Source organism: Pyrgilauda ruficollis, unplaced genomic scaffold (assembly GCF_017590135.1).
Source record: "Pyrgilauda ruficollis isolate IOZ18807 unplaced genomic scaffold, ASM1759013v1 scaffold3, whole genome shotgun sequence".
Classification (NCBI taxonomy): domain Eukaryota; kingdom Metazoa; phylum Chordata; class Aves; order Passeriformes; family Passeridae; genus Pyrgilauda; species Pyrgilauda ruficollis.
This window is the reverse complement of record NW_024524377.1, coordinates 26,293,801-26,318,710: the sequence shown is the minus strand read 5'-3', so window position 1 is coordinate 26,318,710 and position 24,910 is coordinate 26,293,801. Positions and strand designations below refer to the sequence as shown.

The following is a 24,910-nucleotide window of genomic DNA, read 5'->3' as shown; positions in this document are numbered from 1 at the left end:
GATTTTAAAAAGAAAAACTGAAGGAAAAAATGCATGGCATGAAAACATTGAAGTACACAATAATCATAAAAATACTGACCAAAAAAAAGGAAGCATTTAAGAGCACAAAGAGAAACATCAGAATTATCACTCCCCCATCTCTTCTCTTCCCCCAAACATACATGCACACACACACACTCTCTCTCTCCATATATATATATATATATATATATTCCATAGGGAACTTCGATTCTAAGCAGTTCTATTCTCCTTTTAGCACATAATTGTTGCTGTTTGTGAAACTGGCGGCTGTTCCAGAATCTGGGCCAAATAGTAGATATAAATATCCCTTCCCAGAACATAAAATATGTAACAAAATACTGTCTTACTGCATCAGTATCTTGTCCAGTGAGGCTACACTTCTGAAAGAAATAAAACAATGCAAGATGCACAGTTTCTCTTTATCTTCAGTAATTCTTAGACATAAAATACAACAGAACAGAACTTCTCAGAGCTGCAACCCTTGTATAAATCAGAGTATATGAGATAATGTTTTACAACAAAAAGTGGGTAATAAAAAATGTATCACTGTGTGGAATTACACTCTGAGTAATGCTCCTTGAAATCACTGTAAAGCAAAAACATTCTGAGTAACAGTGTTTTCTTTATTTAACTACTAAACAATCAGCCAAACCTGGCATTAAGAAAAGTTGCACTGGCACACTGTTGGCTCTTCCTCAACTTGTCCTCCAGGACCTCCAGGTCTTCTGCAAAGCTGATTTGCAGAGAGTCGGCCCCCAGCCCATCCCAATGTCAGGGGTTACTCCTGTTTGCCCATTTCTCCAGCCTGTCTGCCTGCTGCACAATCGTGTTTTATCATCTGCTACTCCCAGTTTTGCACAAGCATGTTATGGAGTGTTGGAAGCTGTGCTAAGCCAGTGTCTGACACCAGGGGTCAAGAGGTTTCTGAGGAGTTCACATTTTGTTCTTTGTGTCTTACATCTTTCATTATTTCTGTCTTAGGAAAAAAGGATAAACTACCTGAAACCCATCACCTCACAGAGTCATCCTGCACAGACTAAAGCAACAAACAGATAAATAAGATAGTGTCTTATAAGACAGATGAAGAGGAACTGCTAGCAATTAATTATCTGAAACAAGCCTTACAGTCCCAGTGCACAGAGCAGAGAAACCAGCACTCATCTTCTGGTCCCAGTTTCTGTTGTCAGTAGTGCTAGATTTTGTGATAAAAGGGTTGCTTCCATCAACACAAATTATTTTTATTCTTCAATATTATCAAAACATTATAGAAGTCAAAAGTTCCTGGTGTGGAAACATCATTGATTTAAATTTTTTTCCTGTGCAATAAGCAAAAATCGCTATAGCAATCTAAGAAGTTGAAACTTCCGCATTCTGATGTTTTTACTCTAACACATTTATAAAAATGCTCATACCAGAGCAAAGGTGATGTTAATAGATTCTGGTTGTCAACTTTAATTATATACAACTTAACAATTTTCATCTTGCACTACCATATATGGCTAACTAACAGCCCTTGAAAAATCCATGCAGCTCAGCTCAGAAAAGATCAATCACGTTGGTAACCCCATTGTATCCCTGCATAATTCTCTTATCCTCCTTTGGGATTTACATCCCAGTCTCTGACTTTTTATCCCTTTCTGGAAGATGCTTTATGCAAAATCTTTTGAAGTGTTTGTATTGTTCAGTTTTAATTTAAAATTTTCAATTAAGTTCATATTGTCAGAATGCTGACTTCCTTCACATTTTAGACTGATGTCAATACATTTTTGGCACTGAAGATGGTGTGTGCAATGCATTCAGTTATTAAGGGGAGTATTGGTACTAAGCTTTTGAAGCATCATTGATTTCTCTAGGCAGGTGTTCTCTTACAGTGAGGATCAGCAGTGCTGAAGGCTGGAGAATAGCAAGGCTACATCTAGTTTTGTCCAAGGCTGAGATCTGTGAATTTGCCATCAGCTACTCTCATAAACATCCTACCAAGAAGGGTCACTCCCCTACCTATTTTACTCCATCATTTCACTTAGTCTTTAAAAGTAACAGGTTTGTGGTTAATCTGCATTGGAGAATATTTCTGATCTTGTTTTTGAGCCAACCTCAGGAGGTCTCTAGGATGGAATTTCCAATGTGAACCAAAAAACTAATTGACACGCATTTTACTGCATTACTTCCAAATACCTCAATCTCAATGCCAGCAATTGCACTCTTTTCAGTGTGAGCACAGACTTCCAAGCAGTAAAACAGACTCACCAAAATGTAAGACTAACTAGAACATTCCAAAAAATACGTACAGTGGATTTTGGGCAAATGAGTGGGAAAGTCTGCAACACTAACTTCTGTGCAATATTTTCATTTTGGTAACCTCTAATAATTTTAATTCTAGAAATACTAGAAATAAAAATCCATGGATGATCAATAAAGAAGTAGCACCGTGTTTACTGATATAATGAATTAAATATATTACTTTCTTATACCCAGAATATGCTTAAAAGCACTTGGAAACTGTATTAGGACACATCTGAAGAAGAAGATAAATTTTATCACCTGAGGCCTCACTCCTGTTCTAAAAAGTCAATAAGTAAATTAACAGGTTCAAGGGTTTCTACTGCAAGCAATTACTATAACAAATCACATTATGTCAATCAATTTAAAATACACTAGGTATCAGTTAGTACCATATAAACAAATATTAACCCTCTAAGTCAGAGCTTGTTTCTCTGATTTTCAGAATTTGCCATCTCAGCCTGTGAACACAGGTTACCTGGTAGAACAAAAATATTTCTCATTAAAGACAGCACTACTGCTGAAATTAAAGATCAACACTTAGTTGTACCTTCTAGCCTTACCTGGCCATTCCAAAGGATGCCTGTGGATCCTAAACTGCATTCCTCCATCAGAGCCCAATTAACAAACTGAAGAATAAAAGCCAGTAATGTTCTAGAGGACGGATATTGAAAACAGCATCCTCATTCCCAATCACAACCAGTGCTTTCTACAGAAGTTGCCTTCTGGACCCAGCCTGTGCAGCTCAAGTTTGGAGGCTTTAGCTTTGCGTTAGCACTGCTGCATAATCTCAACTCCAGGAGGCATGTCTGTCCTCTCCCTTCCTCCTGTCATTTGAAGGAAAGGCTTTTAGAAGGATGTCCTCCAACTCCGCGGCAGTTCCGAGCAGTTACACGCCGTCATCTGCCTTTTCTCCTTTATTCAAGGTTCCTCTGGGTTCAAGCAGCCCGTGCTAAAACACATAAGGTATTACGTCCTTCAGGCTCTGCTATTTGCAGCCACTCCCCTCCGAAGGGTACAGGATGCCGAAGCCCCATCCTCCCTCCACTTCCTTCCTTGCCTTGTCCATGGGAGGATTCCTCAGCATGGCCACGGCCCCGCAGCACGGGCAGGCTGATGTAAACAGGAGGATCCTGAAATCCTAGAAATGACGGCAAGGCAGCCACAGCAACGAGCACAGCGGGAGCTCGCTGGAAGTGCAGGCTTTTGTTTACACAGTATTTCGCCCTCCCGCATGACTTCCCCACAAATCCAGTTATTTCAGGGAAGAGGGGACTGCTCCATGACGTCTGACTGGCATGGAGCTGCCTTAAATCCAGGATAACTCTGCACAGGGCACTCCTGGGCAGGACAACAAGCAGGTGGCAGAGAGCTTCCATTAATACCTCTCCTCTTTCAGGGCGTTAAATGCCACCTCAGGGCAGGAGCTTGGACAAGCCTCTATTCCTCCAGATGCTCCAGCTCCTCAATGGCCTCCTGGTGGAACACCTGCAGCTGACCAAAAACTCCTTCAGCCTGTGGCAAGGACCCAAACCGTGCCAAAGCAGTCCCAGCACCTCAAGAACAAAGAGGATTCCTAAAGGAACCTGCAATCTGGTCTGTAGCCTAAGATCAAAATTTTCACAGCACACATTTCATGAAATTGCACACTTGTGGAGCTGTAGGTCCAGACTCTCAAAGCATATCTTGGTTTTCCTAGTAATACTCAGATTTTAAAAAAAAAAAAAAAAAAAAAAACCAGTAAAAAACCCCCTTCCACCTCTTACAGGAGTATCTATTTTACTCAATTGAAGATTTCTCAAAAACACTTCCAGTCAAAGAAATTAAGATGGATTCTTTGCTAATGAAGGGATGAAAGCTAACATATTGCTTTGTGTTTGCATAAGCACCTCTAGGAATTGTATCTTCAAAGGACAGAAGGTGAAAGAACATCAGAACTGGAACACTGTAAGAGAAATCTAACACACTGAAGAGTAAATGGCTGGAAACATTCCTCCCTCTCTCCCAGCAGAGCAACCCCAAAAAAGCTGAGAACAAAATTCTTGGACAGTCTTTAAAGCTCCCTAAGCAGCTACAAGATCCGACTATTACAGTTCTCTTCACTCTTCGGGACACTTTGAAAAAAACTTGGAAAGTAACAGAAATACAAGACACAAGTGCCCAACTGAGAAAAGCAAGAGCAGAAAAGAGGCAGAAAAAGGTACAAGAGATGCTCTTACAGGCTCACACAGGAGAGAAGGTGCTGTTGCAGCTCTTCCTGAAGGTAATCGTGCACTGCCAGAGGGTGCTGGACAACACTCTGAATTCCAGCCTGGACACAGATTTCAGCCTTCTGGTCCACAGTCCTCCTACATTAGCAGTGAAGAATCATCATCATTTATAATCATGACCCATGGTCAGAAAAAAAGAGGTGTTTGCTCCTCACAGCACAGCAGCAGTTTTTCCTATTGCACAACCAAATTTAAGGTTCATGTACCTCCACTGATTGCCCCTGAGCTATGGGCAAGAAGCAGAAAGACTCCACTTGCATTCCCTTGTGTGCCCCCTGTGACTCACTGTGTACATGAATATGTTGCTGACTTATTGCACTCTATTGCTTTATGCAGCAAGAGCCATTATTAATTTTTCTAGTTGTGACTGACAGGATGGCCAGGAATAACATCAACTTCTCTAACACTTCATTCCTACTTCAGCTGCACAAGCAGAGCACAGACACCATACCACACACCCCATTCAAACACTGAACTATGAAACCTTTTTGATATTGAAACTTAATAAAGTGGGAAAATCCTTGCTCTCATTTTCATACAGAGCTCATATTCTGACACTGGCTATTTCCTTCTTTTCCAAGAATTATACCACTATATTTTGATTCCTTCTTTATGTACACTAACACTTCAGCATGGGGATCAGAGCATCTCCATGTGCCCTCACACAATGTGATATTTCAGGGCACAGCAGCAGCTCAAAGGATTAGTTAACTAGAATGCAAGACACAAAGATATTGGAAAAAAAATACAAGTCATTTTTTCAGGCATATGACAGTACAATGGCAGGAATAAAGTGGAATTCCACTTCTCTGTATTCAAAGTAAAGGCATCATTGAAATTCAAAGCATTCAAAGATAAAAATAAGCCCTTTCACCCATCTTACTGGCAGAAATTCAAAAGCATAACAAGAGGAAGGAAATGACCTCAAGCTTAACATCTTTCCTGAAAATCTTACTAATCCTCCTTCATAAATGATGTGCACTTCATTCCCACCTCCAGTCCAGGTTTCACACATGTGCCAGCCCCACGGCACAAGTGCCCTGAGCATCATGAGCCACCTGCCAGCTGACCCAGCCCACCTGGAAACCACAGCCTGCACAGCACAGGGACACAATGCTTGGCTGTTCCTGCACTGCACTACTAAAGATTGGCTACAACAAGAAAGGCATAAATGTTAGAGCAAAAATTAAGCTAAAGAATGACACTGAAAAAACTCTGACAGATGGTACTGCACACCCTTAGACACAAGAGGCTGAATGATATTGCATAAGACTCCCAACATCTTTGCAAAATGCTAATAAATCACCTACCATTTAATTCTTGAGGTCCAGCTAGCTGTATGTGGGGGGAAATATGGCACATGGGGTGTTTCAACCTCTTCCTGAAAGAAGCAGCACACAGCTGAGGCAAAAGCTGCACCACCTCTCCTGTCAACTCACAATCATCTCAGCTGCTGATGGGTATGGGGAAGTGATGTGTGCAGAAGATGGAGACTGCCAAAAACAGTGACCACCAGGTAGGGAACAGCTTGGAAATTCAGATTTAGGCCACCACTGGCTACCAAAGTTGGACTATACCAATATTCTAAAGCACTACAATAACTAAGCAGGCTAGTTCATTATAAAGATGAGAGGATATGAGGACAGCAAAGATACAAGCAATACAACTAGGGAAAAGAGAAGCCTGTCTCTCCTGTAGCATCACTTCCTTTTTTTTTTTTTTTTTAAGCACTTCACTGCATCTCACATCTTGCTAAAACTCAAACTCATCTTCACAACCATAATTCCTTCTCAATATGCTCCTCACTGTTATATCCTGTCTCTAAACACATCCTGACACTCCCACAATCCTGTATCCTAAAGGTGTTTTTCTTGCTTTTAACAGTAGCAAGTCCAAGGGCAAAAAAACCCAAAACCAATCTCCACAACAACAAACCCTGAGTGCACCAATATCCTAAAATCCTGTTATTTTGGGACAAGACTGTTTAGAATATCTAGGAAAACAAGCCATTTTTTCCTAATTAACACAAAAAAAGTTATTGTGGGGTTAAATGCTGTCAGAGCTAAACTAAAAAAGAAATGAAAAAAAAAACTGTATCTAACCTTTTCTGTGCCATATTAAATCTGCCAGTCTAAGTTTATTGTGGAATGTTTTTCATCATTTTCCTCCTCAGCCACAGCCTTATATGGTGTCAGATAAGCACTTGTTTTCTGGCAGCACACAAGCTGCTGAGCTTGCTTTAGCTGCACGCAAAAGGGGATTGCAGCTTCCAAAGATAAAGGGCATGCACTTTTATCTGTGACCACATTCCCATCACAAATCTTTGCCAGAAAAACCCAAACATATAACAAAGTATTCCTGCTGTGGAAGATGTGATATCAGCAAAGCCATGCTCTTGTCTACATAGCCTATCCTGCCCCCAGGAAATTCTGCTGGTAAATAAACATTACCAATAAAAGCACAATTTTGCCACTAGCACAGCTGCACTTACAGAGAGGCTTTCTGTGCTGTGGCTGTCTTCATACACATCACATGTAATCCTACAGGCAGCAGAAAAAGTGAGGGGCCATTTATTCTGTGGCCTTCATGCTGGTTTATTTATTAACCAGCAAACATCTGGTCCTGTATGCAGACACCCAGTGCAGAAAGGTCCCAGACAAACTAGCAGTTTTGCTTGGTGTGCCTTTTTTTCTGGTCAAACACTTCTCAAGTGGAAACAGTGGAAACCACTTCAGGAAAGGTCATATGTTTATGGTCATCCCTTTCCCTCCTTCTCAGCCTCAAAACGTACTTGGAGCAATTCCTGCTCTGCAATCAGAACATTATTCCCATTCAGTCTGCTGCTGCTCTTTGGCAATAGTCACATTTTCATCTTTTCAGAGTGGGAATATTCAGGAGAGGAGAAATTTGGACAACACTGACTGGCCTTAATACACAGCACACTGTACTGAATGATGTAATGATCTCTTCTGGGTTTAATTTTGGTAAAATATGGGCTCATTTGACAGCCATTACTAGCTCATAAACTAACCTTAAGTGCACTTCATTTCACATGTAGATCTTCTGTAAATTACTTATACCTCACAATGAGGCTTTTCTTGTGGAACTGTCAGCAAACACAACTGCCATAAATGAGAGGATTTTAAAAATAGAGTTGATGACTGTGTTCTATTTTTACTTTTTTGTTGTTGTTTGCAAATCTAAAAACTAAACACCATTTTGAATTATTATGCAATGTACATCTGCCCTTTAAAACACCATACATATCACTGTGATGCACATGTAGGAAAAGCACAACAGGCTAGAAGAGATTTCAAAAACATATGCATGTTATTTTAAATCTGGATTTTGAAACTATTGCCAGGTGTCATTTGTTCTGTTTATGTTAATGAAATTTTAAAATCAGATAGGAAACATGTACTTGGCAGCTGTCTATTACTGAAACATTCAGCTTGAGTACTCACCTTTATTTCCAGGCAGCATTTTGCAATATGCCTCACGTCGGCTACCCATGAAACAGAGTAAAATTCATTACAAGCATATTTGTTGTTATTGATCTGTAGATTTGCACAGAACATTGTCTAGTTTCCTGCTTTCCTTTTCTGCTCATCCTTCTGCTCCCTTTTCCTTTTCTCCTCCAGCTTTTCATACAGCAAAAGAAAGTAACCTGTTTTATACAGAGTTTAGAGTAGCAATGGTAAACTATTATCTGAAACCCAGCCAGTGGTAAGATGGGTTCCCTAAGAAGTAGCTAAGGGAAGTATCAAACCTGTTACTACTTACCTAATAACCTACAAAACTTCTTGTCCTAATTAACAGGAGCCATTCCATGTCGAATTATTAGCAGCCATCCTGTTTCCCCTGCCCTACAACTTAATAATGACACGTGAATACTTTATAAACTCACATAAATTTTGCAACCACTTTTTGACAAGTCTCATGCTTATTTACCCTTTTCATCCTCTGGTCCTAAAAGTGAGGTGATGATAAATTGTAAGCATCTATAATTTAGGTTACACGGCCTTTAGGTTAATACATTTATCAATTCAAAAACCTCACCTGACAGATGATCCTCAAAACTGGTGAAAAGCCAGAACTAGTTACTCATCGCATCAATAATTTGAAAACCTCATTCTAGCTTACTCAAGTGACACAAATCCCTCAATTTCTGCAATTATCTTCTACAAAAACTGACCTGAATTTACTGGTGCATTATCCACCTGACATGCTCTTTTCCCATTCATATTCTAACAGACCTATTGCTGGCAGAAATATTTACATTTTACAAATGCTAGAAAATATTGATACAGCTCAAAGGATGAGCTCAGTCATGTCTCTATGTCCAACATCTTGATCATCAAGACCTTCCAGGTGCTACAGACAAACACCAACCAACCATAAGCAGCTACAACCCAAAAGTAACTCCATCATCTTTACCAATGAAAATAAAGGAAGCCATCAGCTGAAGAGCAGTGTCATTCAGCAAGGGCTCACACTTCTAACCCTCTAATCATGTCATAACTTTCCATGAAAGGGCTGCAGGCCCAAATAATTCATTAGGAATTTATAATAACTCTGAATAAACCACAGAAAAAAATCTTTAATGTATACATGCAATCAAAAGGCTAAGTTCAGTAAACATATTTATTTTCTAGAAGAGAACAAAAACATGCAACTCAGAAAAAAGTACAGGAGATTAAAGGTATGTATTTCTTCTCAAATCCCTGCAAGGGCATAAAGTATCCTAATGAGCTGAAATCTCATTTGTGGGAAGCTCTCAGATGTGTGCTGAGAAGGAGGCACTCCCTTGCCAGATGGCTGGCTCTGCTCATGGCCATGAAGGAGAATGACTGTAACCACAAATCCGAATTAAGTGTTTTAACTGCCCACATATGTACACCCGCCAGCAGTTCTAACAAGTAGCTTTTGCCAGTGAAAGTTTCTATCACATTACTGAAAGTTTTCTGAACGACATATTTAAAAAAAAATTAATTGATCATTAGCAAGGGCTGATCTGAGCACAAACCATTTTGAATTACAGAGACAGCATCACCCAAAAAGCTGACGCAGCCTTTGCACACAGTGATCCACCAGCTGCTGTTATGGCCAGCTAGCTGGATGTTCTCATTTTGCTTCTGATACTCAGTCCCACCTTCAGCTTTCCCCACAGCTCTCTTTCCTTTCCTGGAATGAACCAGGAAAGAGCAAAGTACGTGCCAAACACACTCCCCAAGAGTCCTGTGGAGTTCATTTAACCCTCAATCACTTTTGCAGCTTCAGCCCTTGTTTTACTTGGTGTTTACTTAGACTTACTTCTTTTTTTGGTATGTGAGTGTGTGAAAGTGCTATTTATTGCTAGGAATGAGGGCTAAAACAAGAAGCAGTACACCCACAGAACAGATCAGATACACAGAAAAAAAGAGTTTTCCTACACACAGCAGCTGACATCTAGGAATCCAGGTTAGTTTCAGTTTTGCATTCTCAAATGGTTGATGGTTTGAATCCCGAACCTATTATGATGGTACAGATATCGTCAAATTTTCAGCAATGTGGCTTCCTTCAACCCTGGGTGGAGAGAATTGACTCATCACTGAAAGGAGACAAAGGACAGCCTTTTGATTCCTCAGCTTCACTTTCAATTGCACTTGATTACTACTTACAGCTTCTGACATTGATCAAAATTCTTCTTAGCCTGTTCCAACTTGTTGACAGTAACAATATCAGCCAACATTTCCTTTTCAGTGCTCAAGTCCATTCCCAAAAATACTTTTTTTTAGGGAAAAAAATTTCTTTGCCAGTTTCAAGCAATTACTCACTTGCCTTTTAGAAATTCTTCTGGTTTCTGAAACGTGTCAAAAAACATTCTATTCTGTGTCTCTACAGCACACATCTCTTAAGGATCTTGTGGGATTTAATATTCCCTTAGCAGCTGTTGTTTTTAAGTTTATCTTCAATATTATGAGTTGTTTAAGCGGGAATGCAAACTAGTCTATTGTCATTTGGCAGTAATAGGTTTCTTAGGGAATTTATTAGAAAGTCAGGGAGCTTCCTGGTTTGGAATACAGAAAAATGTTTATATTTTGACAATATCCTTTTGTCATGCTTCAATGTCTCGGTAATTTAACCCAAATGTAAAAGCGACCAACAAAAAGAATAAATGGTCCAAGAAGCTGAGTTCATTATGAAGCCAAACAAACCTATACAAAGCAAACATCTTTTCTAAGCATTTCCTACTAATGTTGCACCTGAAGTAAAATACTCTACGTGTTTCCAAACACATATTTTGTTCCAGTGAGCACAGCCAGAACTATTCAATGTGGTAACATAAATCCAAGAAGTGGGCAAGCAATATACAAAAATAACAAAAAAGGTATCTATGGGTTTAAAAGTATATAAGAACTGCAAACAAAAAAAATCAATTCAGATGGGTTATATCCCGCCTAACTAGCCACAGGTTTGTACAGTGAGCTGCAAATCTTGCTAATATTTGTGAACCAAGTCCCAAGGGCATAATTTTCAGCCAAACTGTGGTTTCTACAGCTTACAATTTCTTACATTTTTGCTTTATTTTATATTATGTGTCACTGATTACTTGCAAACAAAGACTGTCCCATTTGGGGATCTGGCACTAGCACCCTGACATTGCAGAATTTAACAGCACAATTAGGGAAACACTGTAGTCACCAGGAGAGCAGGCTCTTTGGATGAGCATATGACTGAAGTCTGACCCAGTTCACTCTACAGGAGCACATCATGTTTTTCTCAGTCCTGTCCACCAAACAGTATAGCGTGCTTATGCACTGAATTAATCTTTAAGCAGACACAGGATAATCCAGAAATAGATTGGGAGCATAGCACATTCCAAATTTGCACATACACTTCCAAAGATGCTATTTTTGCAAGGTATACAGATGGAGGAAATAGAATGTGTTCACTGCTGTCTCAATGCCTGCATTCTTGCACTGTCCCTGACCTGATTCAGGTTCCCTTGGACTGCAGCCTGGGGCTTGTTCGACAGACATACACAAGTTTTTTATTGGTTCTTTGCTGAGACCACCAAACCTATTTTGTCACAATGAGCCGGGAGTTTATCCTGATGGTTTCAGTCATCTATTTTTGCTGATTTTCTCTATCATGTTTGGAATATACCATCTCCTTTGCTCAAGCTGGAACTGCAAGTCAATCTCACATCAAGCATTGTTTTTCTTTCTTGTATTCCTGCCAAATCAATCAATAATTTCTTCAGATTCTTCAACAGGGATGCTTCTATTGATGCAATGCTTTTGTTTGTTTTTTAATAAACCATGACTATTCTGTCCTTTTGCCTGCACACAACACTGCTACTTCATTCCTAAATGTTGTATTAAAAAGCTTACAGATCACAGTACCAAACTACCATGGCCAACACTTACGCTCCAACAAGAGAAATGTAGCAAGTTAATTGTTCACGACCACAAATTACAGGCAACAACCACTGACAACAACCACAAAAACAGAGACAGAGCCCTACACCTTATTCTGTCTCCTTCCACTGCAGCTGGATTTGTATTTTGCATCTGCTTTTATGCAACTCTCACTATTTTGAGACACTTTGCACACCAACAGGGTCAACTCCTCTGCAGATGTTCCAGGCTTTCTTCTCTCTACTGTGGTGTGCATGTATTCAGATTTCCCTTGAGTGCCTGGCAGTGCACGTCACCTGTCTGGAGATGCACGCCACCTCTGTTTAGAGATGTGGTATTTACAGCCTGCATCAGGGACTTTCTGTATAATGCACCAAAGCAGGGCAAGCTGGCTTATTACTTGCTGCCTCAGAGTTCAAAGTTCAGATCCAGATCCAGACATTGAACTTTTTAAATATTAAGGGCCATCTGGTTTTACTTTTAGTTAGGCCCATCAGACAGAAAATCCCAGATCATGGTGTTTGGTGCTGGCTTTCTCATTTCTGTCCTTGAGTCGCTGAGTAATCCTTGGGAAGCAAAGAAAATCCTGAATCCTGTGCCTACCTACTGTATAAGACAGATATGTTACTAAAATGGTGTCCTCTTACTTATTTTTAATCTAACTATATAAGACTGCAGTCAGTTGCCAGCGCAGTGACTCAGCAAAGCCCAAGCAAGGAAACTCCCTGCTGGGACTCCTGCAACCCAAAAGGAAGGTGGCCAGGCATTGGGCCTTTGCTCACAGAAAAACCTCACCGGCTTTAGGCACCTGCAGGACACTCAGGACACTCACAGCAAGGGCTCCTGGAACCAGAATGCAAATTGCTTGTGAGTAATAAAATAAAGACCAAAGCATTTTGCCTATGCAGCCTTCAGATTTCAGTGTTGTTTTATGAAAGCTTTGTAGTCCTCAACTCAGCACCTTTACATTACTCCTATTTATTTACACTTAAGTTCAACAACATCCTTAATTTTGCATTAGAGAGCCTGTCTGTCACCTCGCCATCTGCACCTCTCATACTAATACCTGTCAGTCTAGAAGCATGCCCCACATTCATAACAGGAAAGCTCATGTGCTTGCTGTGGGTATTTGTCTCCTGAATCCTTTTGGAACCTGGATATAACAGATTTTCAGAGACTATCTGTTAATTAGTATCCACAGAACTATCAAGGGCGTCTGTGATGTTGAACACAGTATCCTCTATTCAGTAAGCAATTTATTTCAGGAGGTTGACTCATTTCCTTAAAGCTTTTTGAGCTATCTGTTGTGACTGAAAAAAATTCAGAAAATTTAGAAGTACTCAAGGAAATGAGCCAACACATCCTGGAAGAAATTCATCCAATATACACACACAATAAGATAAGCCAGTCTTAGATTTCTAAAGAAATGAGCAGGAAGGAGTTCTAAAAGAACCTGAAATATTTTCTGTGAAACGCAATGTTTGTTTCCCATCCTCGTAACTCTCCTTACACCCACTTTAAAACCAACATACTATGGCTAATCAGGAAGTGGTTCTCCTAAGTTTGTTTTCTCCCTGCAAAGACAAAAAAAACCCTACCCTGCAACAGTTTAGTGGATCTCCCCTACAGTTAAATTAAAAACTGCTGCCTGTGTGCCTCATGAGAGCTTTCAGTCCCTGGTGCTTACTCCTAGAGGCACAGAGTCCATGGTCAAACCACGCATCCAATAGAGCCCTTCAGTGAGATGAGTAACACAACACTGAATCACCTCATCACAGACTCATTACCTTCAGCGGTTTCCAGCAATGGATCAACATCTCAAGGCACTAGTAAATGTTCTTGAGTATCAAATAAGCCATCTCAAAGTAACTGTAGAGTTCATGCTCTAGCTAAACAGAAGACAGTTTTCCTTTGGAAATCTAAATGAAATTTGAAATTTCATTTTATTACAAAGTCTTGATTTACTACATTTAACTGCAGAGCAGTCCTAAGCAAAAGGACATTATCTAGAAAATATCATCTTATAACCTATTCTTCATCACGTGACATGCAGTATATAGATGGAGAAGGAGGGGGAAAAGGAGGTTGGAAGATCACTTACAATTTTGGCAATCTACTTCAGCTGAAAACAATTTAGAATTTCCAAGATAAATTAACTTCTGAGTAATGCACTGATGGCATAAAGAGAGTTTTCAAGTAATAACCAGAAAAACTGCTAACTTGTCTTAAGCACCATCCTGCCACATCCAGAGTAACAGGAATGATTTTTTTTTCCCCCTATACATTGCCAGATCATTTTTCTCACATTTAGGCTTTAGTAGTTTTGTAGTGAGATGGATGACTACTTCACGGTTAAGAAGTAGTACATTTAACTCCTCAACAAAAAGGATGCCAATATAGTTATTTCTCATCTCAAATATTTAAGCTGATGTCATGAAAATGAGAGAAATGAAGCCAAACACTGCTTATGATAAGTACTAAATAGCTCTGCAAATTAACTGGATGAGACCAAAGCCAGAAGAAACAAAAAGGTCATTCTGCAGTTCTTCAGAAGCAGTATCATTTTAACCAGTGCCAAAAAGCATCATCAGAAGTCAAGAAAGGAGATAATGATTTTGCTTATTTAACTTTGTAATATAAAAATCTCTGAAATAAAAAGCGCTCTCTCGCATGCAACATCAAAAATAACACAAAACTGTAGACTAATGAAGGCAAGGAAGTTTAATTAACTTGTGTAATTATCTTGAAAGCACCTACATATAAGATTTCCATTATTTCTACACTATTTCCAGGAGAGCATTTGTAAAAAGCATTAATTCCCTGGGACTCTTCAGGCAATGAACAGAACCTAGAATTGAATGCAATTAGAAGCAAAGGCTCACCAACTCAGCTACTACCAGCAATCACACAAACTCGGACATAAGTAACTAATTGCTAACAGTGCAATTAGACTCACACTCCTTTCAGAGCAGCCTACAAATCACATCCCATCACAGCCTCTCTGCTGGGGTCACTGCTGCACACTGTGGATGAGCATGTCCAGTGGCAAATTACTGCCTAGAATGTCCCTCCCATTCCTGGTCCCACGCTCCTGCGGGTAACCCCTGCTCCTGTCCCTCAGCCCCTCCGAGATGCTGAAGAGGCCCAGAGCTGTTTGCATTCTTGGGAGAGTAAATGCTCTGCCAGCTTGGCACTGCTGAGCCAGCAACCAGCAGCACCAAGCACAGTCACCTACCTGAATCTGAAACACACAGATTTGTATTTAACTGCTTGAGCAGGAGAGAAGGAGTGCACTCAGTTCAACATGCTGTAATTAGGACTGCTTTCCAAACTCCAAACCTTTCCTGATCTGATCTACTCAGAGCTCTTCACATCCCTTGGGACAGTGGCACTGATGTCAGCTGGGATTTCACTTCTGAACACATAGCAGGGGTATGTTTGATTTGGGGTTTTCAAAGAGAACTGGACAATGCACTTCTCACCCTATTGCTCAAATTTAAAAATTTAAGAATACATCAGAAAAAGTGTTGTTGCCTGCACATTAAGTACCACCTCATCAATAACTCCTAAAAATCTTACTCACTGTTGACTTTAGTAGATTGTTGCATCCTTATTCGGTATCTGGGAAGCAAGTGTCTTTCTGGAATTCTACTAAAATTAAAAGAGGGATCTATGTTGAAAAATTTGTCAAACTGAATTTTCCCCCACCCTGCAGGCTTCCATCTGCTGAACTATGTCATGCATGAAACTCTAGATACAAATTAAACTACAGTGAACATAGAATTTTTTTTTCTTTTTTAATGAGGTCATTACTGGATATTTATCTCAGTGACAACCAAATGTGCCTATTACTGCACTATAACATTTTTCTACACATATTTAATTTTATGAAGTCAAACCCATTTAGGCTTAACTAGCTTCACATACAAGAAAGTGCTTCCACATTTTATGGCAAAGATAAAACATTGATTAAGGTCCTGATTTTGCAAGGCATGGAATGCATTCAGTTCTTAATCCTCTTCACAGATGACACTTATTAGATCCAAGCTTTCAGTCTTCCCTCTCGAAAATTATCCTCAAGTGTGACTTAAGTCACATGAACTACATTTTTGACCATCAGATGAAGTTTAAATTCACAAGGAAAGATGCATTTAATGGAGTGTGAGAGCTCACACCATATCTGAATAGATACCTGTCTTTTTCCTCTTTGCCTTACTACAGTACACACAGAACGACTACCTTGCTTACATGGAAATTGTAGGTTCGTTTTTTGCATTACCACACATTGGAAGATAAGGGATTCATTTCTTCCCAACGTTAGGGTAGGAATGACAAGGGCAATAAACCCACTGATTTTTATGAACTTTCTAGGACTACTGACACATTAGTGATCAATGACTTGAAACACAACGGAAGACTGATCAGTTTGACACGAACTCTGAATGACTGCCACACAAAGGAGGCAGATCTCTTGAAACAAAGCTCAGAAGCACAGGGTTTGCTTGCCTGAAAATCAGCTGCCCATTACAGTGAGGGCAGTGGAGTCCTGGCTGCTGCTGGGCATGGAGAGAGGAAACACTGCCAGTGCAGCCGTGCCCAGGTCCTGCAGTGCCCACAGGGTGAGCGCCGGCACAGCACGGTCAGTGGAACTGCACAGCTCCAGCATCTTCACCCCAAACCAGAACCTTCCTCATGACAAATGGCAAATCCTACAAGGGCTGGGTACCACTCTGGCCCACCTGAAAATTTTTTCATACCAGAGAAGTTTCAGACCTGGGCATTCTCTGTGTCTTTTCTGTCCTTCAAAGAGCATAAATTGATGAGCTTTGCTAGGAAAGGAGGCCTATCTAAATCCGTATTGGCACCTTCGTTAACCTCCTCCAGTTATAATTTAAGAATCTGTGTATCCAATATCAGACTATATTAAAAATTATATTAAATGAATCTGCCAAAAAGTGTTAGCTTCAGAGTCCTAGTATGTTTGTGTCTCATCTTTTCATGTCCCACTGGCTTTACCTACACCAGTCACATCCTTAACATATCCTATTTAATACTCAGCTTATAACACATCTCAATTCAGATTCTTACAGTCATTGATAAATCAGTGCAGACACAGGAGGCAAGAACTTCATTAAAAATGTACAGGAGGAATTCTAACACTATGCAAACACAACTATTTCTCACATGAAAAAAATCAACAAAGGAATTTATGCAATACCTTTTTCAATCCAGTTATCACTGACTTGGAATAACTGTTTTTCCAAATTACTTTGAAAATACTGTATGGCACATGGATTTCACGATAGAAAACAGCACTGGAAATGTCTTTTAAAAAATTAAATCCAACCTCCTTCAACCAAATTAAAATACAAGCTGACACGAGACAGTTTTATGGTAAAAGGGAATGTTACAAATCCAGAGGTCTACACTGTTTTTCATTATCCAGTGTTTGTATTTGCCATCTTCCCATCTGCTAGAACAGTCACTTCAAAAAGGCAGGGTTGTGAGAGCACCACTTTCTATCCAAAGGATTATAAATGTTGTCATGCCAAAACCTCTTGCAGTGGAAAGATACTGACAACACAGCTGAAAATGTCCTCCCTGCAGCTACGTTTGTCTAGTTTTCAGGTCAGGGCTATCTGAAAAACTGAAAAAGACCACAATTAACTGAAAAGTTTGGATGTTCTGGCAAGACCTTTTCTGTCACAGTTTGAATCTATGTATCATCCTACAAGTTCCTAGATTTTGGGGGTTTTAGCAGGGAATTAATTATTTTCTTCTTAAAACAATTAAAACCCATACATTTTAATGTAACTAGTATCTTTTCAGGCATCTACTTAATGCAATGAAAAATACATAGAGAAAACACTTTCCATCTGCATCTTCTAATTTTCTGCAGTAAAGAAATGGCATTTTGCTGGCCATACACTGATTTTTGAACAAAGTTCACCAGCTCACAACTGAAGAGGAAAAATTCCATGCTGGTGAAAAAAGAGCTTTGTATGTGGGTCAGGACCTAGGAAGAACTGAAAGAATAAAATTGGAATGTAGTACCTGGAGGGAAAGCTTCTGAAGACCTTTGGTTTATTATTTTTAGACCACTGAAGCCTCATCACATTTTAGGACACAGTTGTTACATTAGACTGCCCCTACTTTTCATTATCCCACTCAAGAGGTGGCCCTTCCCTAAATATTACTAAGGCACCAGCAAATTAAACTATCAAGGCAGCTTTTTCTGGCATTATGGCTGATGACAAAGAGCACAGTGCCAGTGTCCTGGAAGTCAAAGCCAGAGACTCTCATGGAGCCAGCTGGGAAAGACTCTTCCACACAGAAACGCAAGCCAGCAGCTTACAGACCTTAGCAGCAGCCAGAATAAGGAGTAACCACAAATTAATAGTTTTATGCCTAGCAACTAGTCAACAGACATGAACAGTACTGCTCACGTTTTTAAGTACAGAAAAGGAAAGAACAGAACAGGAAGCAGAAAAAAAATCAAGTGCAAAATCAGAATTTTCTGGAAGATAATAAAGGTATTACTTTGTATGTTTTCTATAATGCAAACCAAATAAATCTTCTAGGAATAAAGTATTTTAACACTTTATAATCTCTCTGTCTAATGTGAGCCTCTATTTTAAGCATACTAAAGGCAGTTTATGCAAAAGCTTTTTTCTTTTTAATCCTGTCTGACCTGAAAAGGAGAGTCTCCAAACTCCATTACCCTAGGAAGCTTAGTATAAACCCAGAGCCTATCTAAATTGCCCTAGATAAGTTCACATCGGGGGTAGGCGGGTTTGTTTCTTTTTATTTTTGTCTGGTTTTATAATTCTGTTTTGGACCCATGATGCAGGTATAACAAAAAGCAAGCAGTTTCTGTAAGGCAGCTAATGGAAACAAATACAGTGACCTTTGACAGCCAGCATTCTGAATGTGCTAAGGCTCTCTAGAATGAGGGCAGGCAGCATAAATAGGACTCTGTAAATTAGGACAAAAATAGGCCAACCTGTGCAATTTGGCCATGGGAGATAATCTATTTTAACCAGAAATAGGGTTTGCTTCTCTCTGCTGACTTTTTATTCCTTATTTTGTACTTCCTGTTTTCTTTTAATATGAGACTTCATGACAACCCGTAACACTTATCAAGATGCAACTTCCCTCAGCATTCCAGGAGTAGTGGAGAGTCCACCTGCTCATCTTTTTGAGCAGCCCTTACTTTCCAAGGAAGTCCTGGAAGCCTGTTGCTACAATAACACAGTAGCAAGAAAACTGGGACCTTATAGTTCCTTCAAACTGAATATCCATTTATCTTCTTTGATTCCAACTGGGGCCAGTATTTGGCACAGCTTTACTCACTACAGGATTCCAGAGCTTGAGCACTCCTGCCATAGCAAGATACAGATTCCTCATGAATCGAGGAAATAAAAAACAACCTCCAATGTATTAAATATTGCTTGTAACAACAATAATTTTTAAAACAGGCATACACAAACCAAAAGCTGGGTTGCTACTGAGCAAGAAAACCTTATGGGTCTAAGAGGATGTGTGTTAAATTCTGTAGTCTGCTACGACTTCAATAAATAGTGATTTTCAGTCTAAATCCTACTTAGAAATCGAGAATTTTTGAGAAGAGGATTTCTTCCTTCCTTGTAAGTACAGAAGGACTGAAAATTTACCTCTACTTCTCAAAGTAAGCACAGGCTCAGTATCTGTACTAAAAAGCCCCCTCTTCAAATTTCATCATGCTTGTCACTCTCAAGTGACAATCCTCATTACCAGTCCTGAAGAAAAAACGACAGGTCCATTCTAGGCAGAGCTTAAAGCTGAATCCAAAATGATAAACCTGCATTTCAGATTTGACAATTTCACGTTTCATGCAAGACTGCCCGATTTACCCAAAGAGAGCAAACAGCATTTCTGCCTTGCACGCAGCCTCGGTGGGACCCTCTGTGCTTTCACAGCTGTGCTATCTGCACTCCCACACATCTCCTCTGCAGACAGAAAGCTGCTTTAACAAAACTTGATGGACAAGACTGTTCCAGAAGTGCTACTGACACTTTTAAAAGTTCAGCCAGTACAAATCCAGAAAAAGCCAGGAAAAAGGATGTTTGCCTTCACAGAATACACCACGTCCCTCACACACACTTTTCTTCTGGTAATCCTTAAGAATACACTGGGAAAGAAAAAGAACATGCGCACAAAGCCGTTCCTCAGCAAGAAAACTGGCCATGTTTTCACATGCATATTGATGAAAGCGAAGAAGATAAAAGTATGCTACAAGTGAACAAGCTCATATACATATCTAACAACATTCTTTAAAGTACAAAATCCTAGAAAATCTGAGCATGAATTTAGCTATGTAGAATTTTTCAGTTAGGTTCAATTCCTTGCATTTAAAAATGAAAGACTGAAAGTTTCTGTGCAGGAGTAGCCCATGAATTAATGTCTCATAAAATACAGTCTTTTCTACAAAGCTTTTGTTCATTTATGACTTCCTTCCTTTTTTAAAAAAATAAAATAACCAGAAGTCCCCAAAAAATATTCACATGCACTTAAAAAAAAAATTTAAATCAGTCCTTCAGAATAAGATGATTCTGTGTTTTTCCCCTTGGGCTCTTCTCATTTTAAAAAGGGAACATTTATTTTCATAACTATTTAGCAGGCTAAACACTTCACTAAAGTTGTACTGTACTGGGAAAAGCTCCATCTACTATTCCCTAGTGAAAGCCAATCAATCACCTGCAAAGCACTAACAGCAGAGGCAGTGACTCTGATTGCTGACAGTCTTGTTACCAACTGCACCAGTCCATGCTGGGTGAATGTGTGCAGTGGGTTCTGCTCAGACTTTTATAAAGAAACTTTTATTAAGAACTTTTGTGGGATTCCTCATGAGCCCCTGCAGTTCTAACTGAGCAATAAAACCACACACAGAAGCACAGAACTGCCTTCTCATTACAGAAAACTAATGAGAACATGCTACTTGAGAAAATTAATGAATGAAGAGGCAAGACAGCTTCCAGTGTCCATTTTCATTTCCTTTTATAATGGCTGTAACTCTGCAAAACTTATTTTCAGCTGAAAATGTACCTGGATTGCTTCAGACCCTTGCCAAACCTCTTTGTGTAAATGCCTGACTCATAATGATGCTCATTTTAGAATATTCACCTTCTCTTCACAGAATCAACAACCACTTTTTCCTCTCAAAACACTGATCCAGATTGCATGACAGTTAATTGTACAAGCAACACTAAAAAAAAGATGCCATAGGACTGTGCTTTTGCGTTTTAAAATAAGAGCACAATATTTGCCTTTTTCTCCTCCTAGCTCCTTGAAAAATGGTGCTTTACTAGAAGACATGGGGGAATACTGGAGGTACGGCAGCAAGCTGGCAGAGCCCCAGTGCCGCCTTGTGTTAGTGACCACACACAGTTCCCAGTGCCTTCAGGAGCCTGTGCCCGAGGGGAGACTTAAATGAAATAATTTTCATTTTAAACAAAGACTAGGATGAAGAACCCTAAGCAAATACAATAAATTTTAATAACATGTTTGAGAATAGAGCTTTTACTCTCAAAAATCTTCACCAACTAGCATGCCTCTCCTGAGAAAATAAGAAGTGTGCTCAACTTACAAAGGAGTAAGTGGAAACTGGAGGTACTTCAGAACTATTATCATAAAGGATGGAAAATCCTGGATTATACCTGTAGAATTTAACTTACCATAACTGTGGCTATAAAAGTTATGCAAATTAAAAGGTTTTTTTAACACTTGAAAGAGTTGATAAAAAAATTTACATCAAAGACAGGCAGGCATGCCTATCAGACTGAGTATGTCCTTACCTCTGTTGTTAAAAAATGTACAATTTCATCACTCAGAATGATGAAACCACCATCAAAACTCACACCACCATTCACGGATTTCAAGTGGCAATGGAGACAAAAGCTTCTGGACCTTCCATCATTTAACAAGACAGCATTCACATACTCTGGTATTACCTGGTTGTATAATGGGGGGTTTAGGCCCAAGAAGGCATAAATTTGGGTGTTCCTTACAGGTTTCTTACTCTGTCCTAACTTAATATTTTTTTGTACTTTAGGGACTCAACAGACTGAATGCATAAATATTTTTAATCATGAAAATAAGATAAAAATCACTTTCAGCCTAGAGTAAGAACCAATAAGAATTTTACAGAGATGCTGCATTTTAGCTTATTCAACATGAATCCTGAAGCACTGTGAACCATAAAAAAAACAACAAGAAAGACTGTTATACCTTTATGCAGATGAAGCTCTCGATGTATTTAAATTAGAATGTTTCAGCTCATTTAGCAGTCTGTGCATTTTACAGCACAGATCACACTTCAGCTGCTAACGCTGTTGGGAAGATCCATTACTGTTTATTATGGAGACACTTCATTTAGGTGGCTTAAAAGTTAGTGCACATCCACAGTTTTTCAAGGAGAGACTGCAGCTTATGCAGCAATAGAGCTTTTATTGCCAGGTATGCACTGGGACAGCACAAGTTAATAATGCCGACTTTGTGGAACTATGGTAATGTCAGAAAAAAAATCAGACTTTAAAAAAAGAGAACTAGAAATAGCATCTACATAGAATTTAACATTAAGTGATGCAGAGATGGAACATCTTGGGAAAAGATGACACAGCAAGTATTTCTCAAAAATCCTACTGAGGCCAGTTTCATTGCACTACATTTAGTCCCAGTCAGATGTAACTTCAGTGGTCAGAACTGTCTCCATCAGTTTCTGCTATAGCTGCTTCTGGCAGTTTGAATTGACCATTCTCTCTACATGAGTCATTAGATCCAGAGAAGCAGCACAATTTTGGAACAAATGAACCCACCAGTCCCACTTGGTGAGCACTGGTTAAATTTAGTGCACGTGAAGCAATTCCTGAGAAGGCGACTAACCCCATGTGCTGCCCCAGGTACTGGCTGTGCTCCTTTCCTAGCTGGGACATAAAGGCTGTCCTTTGGACAGTTCCAAACCACACCTGCAACAGGGACATTTGCATCCTTGACTACACACAACACAGAGGAAAATCACAGCCCAGATAGGTTACTGGTGCTCTCAGCACCAACTGAGCTACTGATCCACCCCTTTGGAATCACATTATTTGCTAATGCACACACAACCCACAGGCCTTTGCATGGCAGCCTAGAGCTCTTTCCAGCTCCTCCTATGAAACAGCCTGAACAGCACAAAGAAACCCACACAGAAGAATCTCTGGAGAGGATTTCCTTCTACAAGAATTCCTCGTAAACAGAAATTTTCACTCCTTCAGAACTGATGCTATTTCAGTTCTACAAAATCAAAGACTTATACAAATGATAATTTGTTTGCTTTTAACAAACAAGAAGAGGTTACTTGTCGAAGATAAGGTATAAGCATTGGACTGTAAGCACATCAAGGTACATGATGAGTATGATAGTTCAAATTTTCCAGTCTGTAAGCCAGCCACCAGCCAAGCTGGAAACAGGAAACTCTATGCATATTTATTGTTTAGGAATAACACATTTCATCTTCTAGCACGTCATTGTGGAACCAGATCTACATTAATTAGAATCATGTTTTTACATAGCTCACTGCACAAAGAACAGCAAAGAGGAACCCAAGGCAACTCTCTGCAGTTGTACCTCAACTTCATCTGTAGATTAATTCTGTAGCATGCCAGAACACATATCAGAAAAGAAAATATGAAGTGGCAAAATAGCAAGAAACAGGCAGAAATATTACAACACAATTCTGACTTACCTATGTGATAAAGTCCTATCCAGTCAGTCGGATCTACTTCTTCTTTAATATCCCAGAAAATGATGAGGTTCTGAGACTGTCCCAAGGTGTATTCGTACATGCTGGCTGTCAAACTAGACCTGCTATCCGAGGTCACTAAATCAGTGTCACTGTTGGCACGCTGCAAGTTCATGTTCTCAGGCATGGTGCCCTGAGAGGCCAAGCTCTGCAGGTTCTCGGGGCTCAGGGTGTACCGGAGCTGCGGGTTGCGACGGCGCACGAAGAGCAGGTGCTCTCGGGCTGAGCTGGCCATCTCTTCTCCTCTTCTGTCAACTCACGTAAAAAAGTTGTTGTTCAGAGATCTATCACAACGAAGGAAAAAAAGACAGTTTTAAGTGAGACAGGAGGTGACTCAGTTATTAAATGGAGAAGTATCAGTGCAAAAATGTTCCCACAAAAGCCTGAAACAGACCGAATACAATTTTTTTCTTCATTGCTCTACCACTGCAAAGAACTGAGTGTCTGTACATTAAAAAAACCCACGATTCACTTACAACAAAATTCGGAGTTAGCCATACACCATGAAATAACATTTATAAGCCAGAAAACAGCAGAAAGCAAATCATCCAGGACAATCTATGAAGCAAGAACAGCCTCAGAAACAAAGCTAATGTAAGTGTGGACTTAAGAGTGAAGTAGCCTTAAGAGCAAACACATAATGAACTCGCCTTGTACCACAAAAATCCCACCAGTACATGATGTTTATGGTAGTTTCAACAATACTCTCTATGCACTGTTTGATCAGCATGAGTTAAATGTCTAAGATTGGATGTAAGGTTGGACATAGTTCAGCAGAAATATCGTATTCCAGATTTATGTTACTATAAAATCATCTTGTAAGGATTTCATCTTATAAGGTACAAAGCATAGCTTCTGAGGTACTCTATACCATACAAAAACATGTCAAACCATTGACTGAGGTACTTTAGAATACAGATATATATCCAATTAGTCCACTCATCTGTGCAGTCAAATTTTTGTTGTTCTTCTCAATCCAATACAAAACAGAGGCCTTAGAAATTCAAGGCAATTTCTTCAGCAAAGGAGCTGTCATTGACTGTTTTCCTCCAGCCCTGAGCAGACACTTCACTAAAGTGTCTTCCCTGAAAGGGCCATGCCAATATCATCACACA

General features: G+C 39.6%; 1 protein-coding gene across 3 annotated transcripts in view; it reads right to left on the bottom strand.

Moving 5' to 3' along the window:
- HECW2 (HECT, C2 and WW domain containing E3 ubiquitin protein ligase 2) overlaps positions 1-24,057 on the bottom strand; it is a 100,202-nt gene extending 76,145 nt beyond the window's left edge. The window contains exons 1-2 of one of the 3 annotated variants that reach the window (XM_041472885.1): positions 23,739-23,825; positions 4,521-4,649 (exon numbers count right to left, since the gene is read on the bottom strand). Coding sequence is in view for 2 of the 3 variants with exons in the window: in XM_041472883.1 (XP_041328817.1) it covers positions 23,739-24,030 (292 nt within the window). In the remaining variant the exon portion in view is untranslated. Of the gene's footprint in view, positions 1-2,864; positions 3,201-4,520; positions 4,650-23,738 lie in introns of those variants that run through there. The other 2 variants (XM_041472883.1, XM_041472884.1) reach the window with 2 other exon arrangements.
- Between the last annotated feature and the right edge of the window lie 853 nt (positions 24,058-24,910).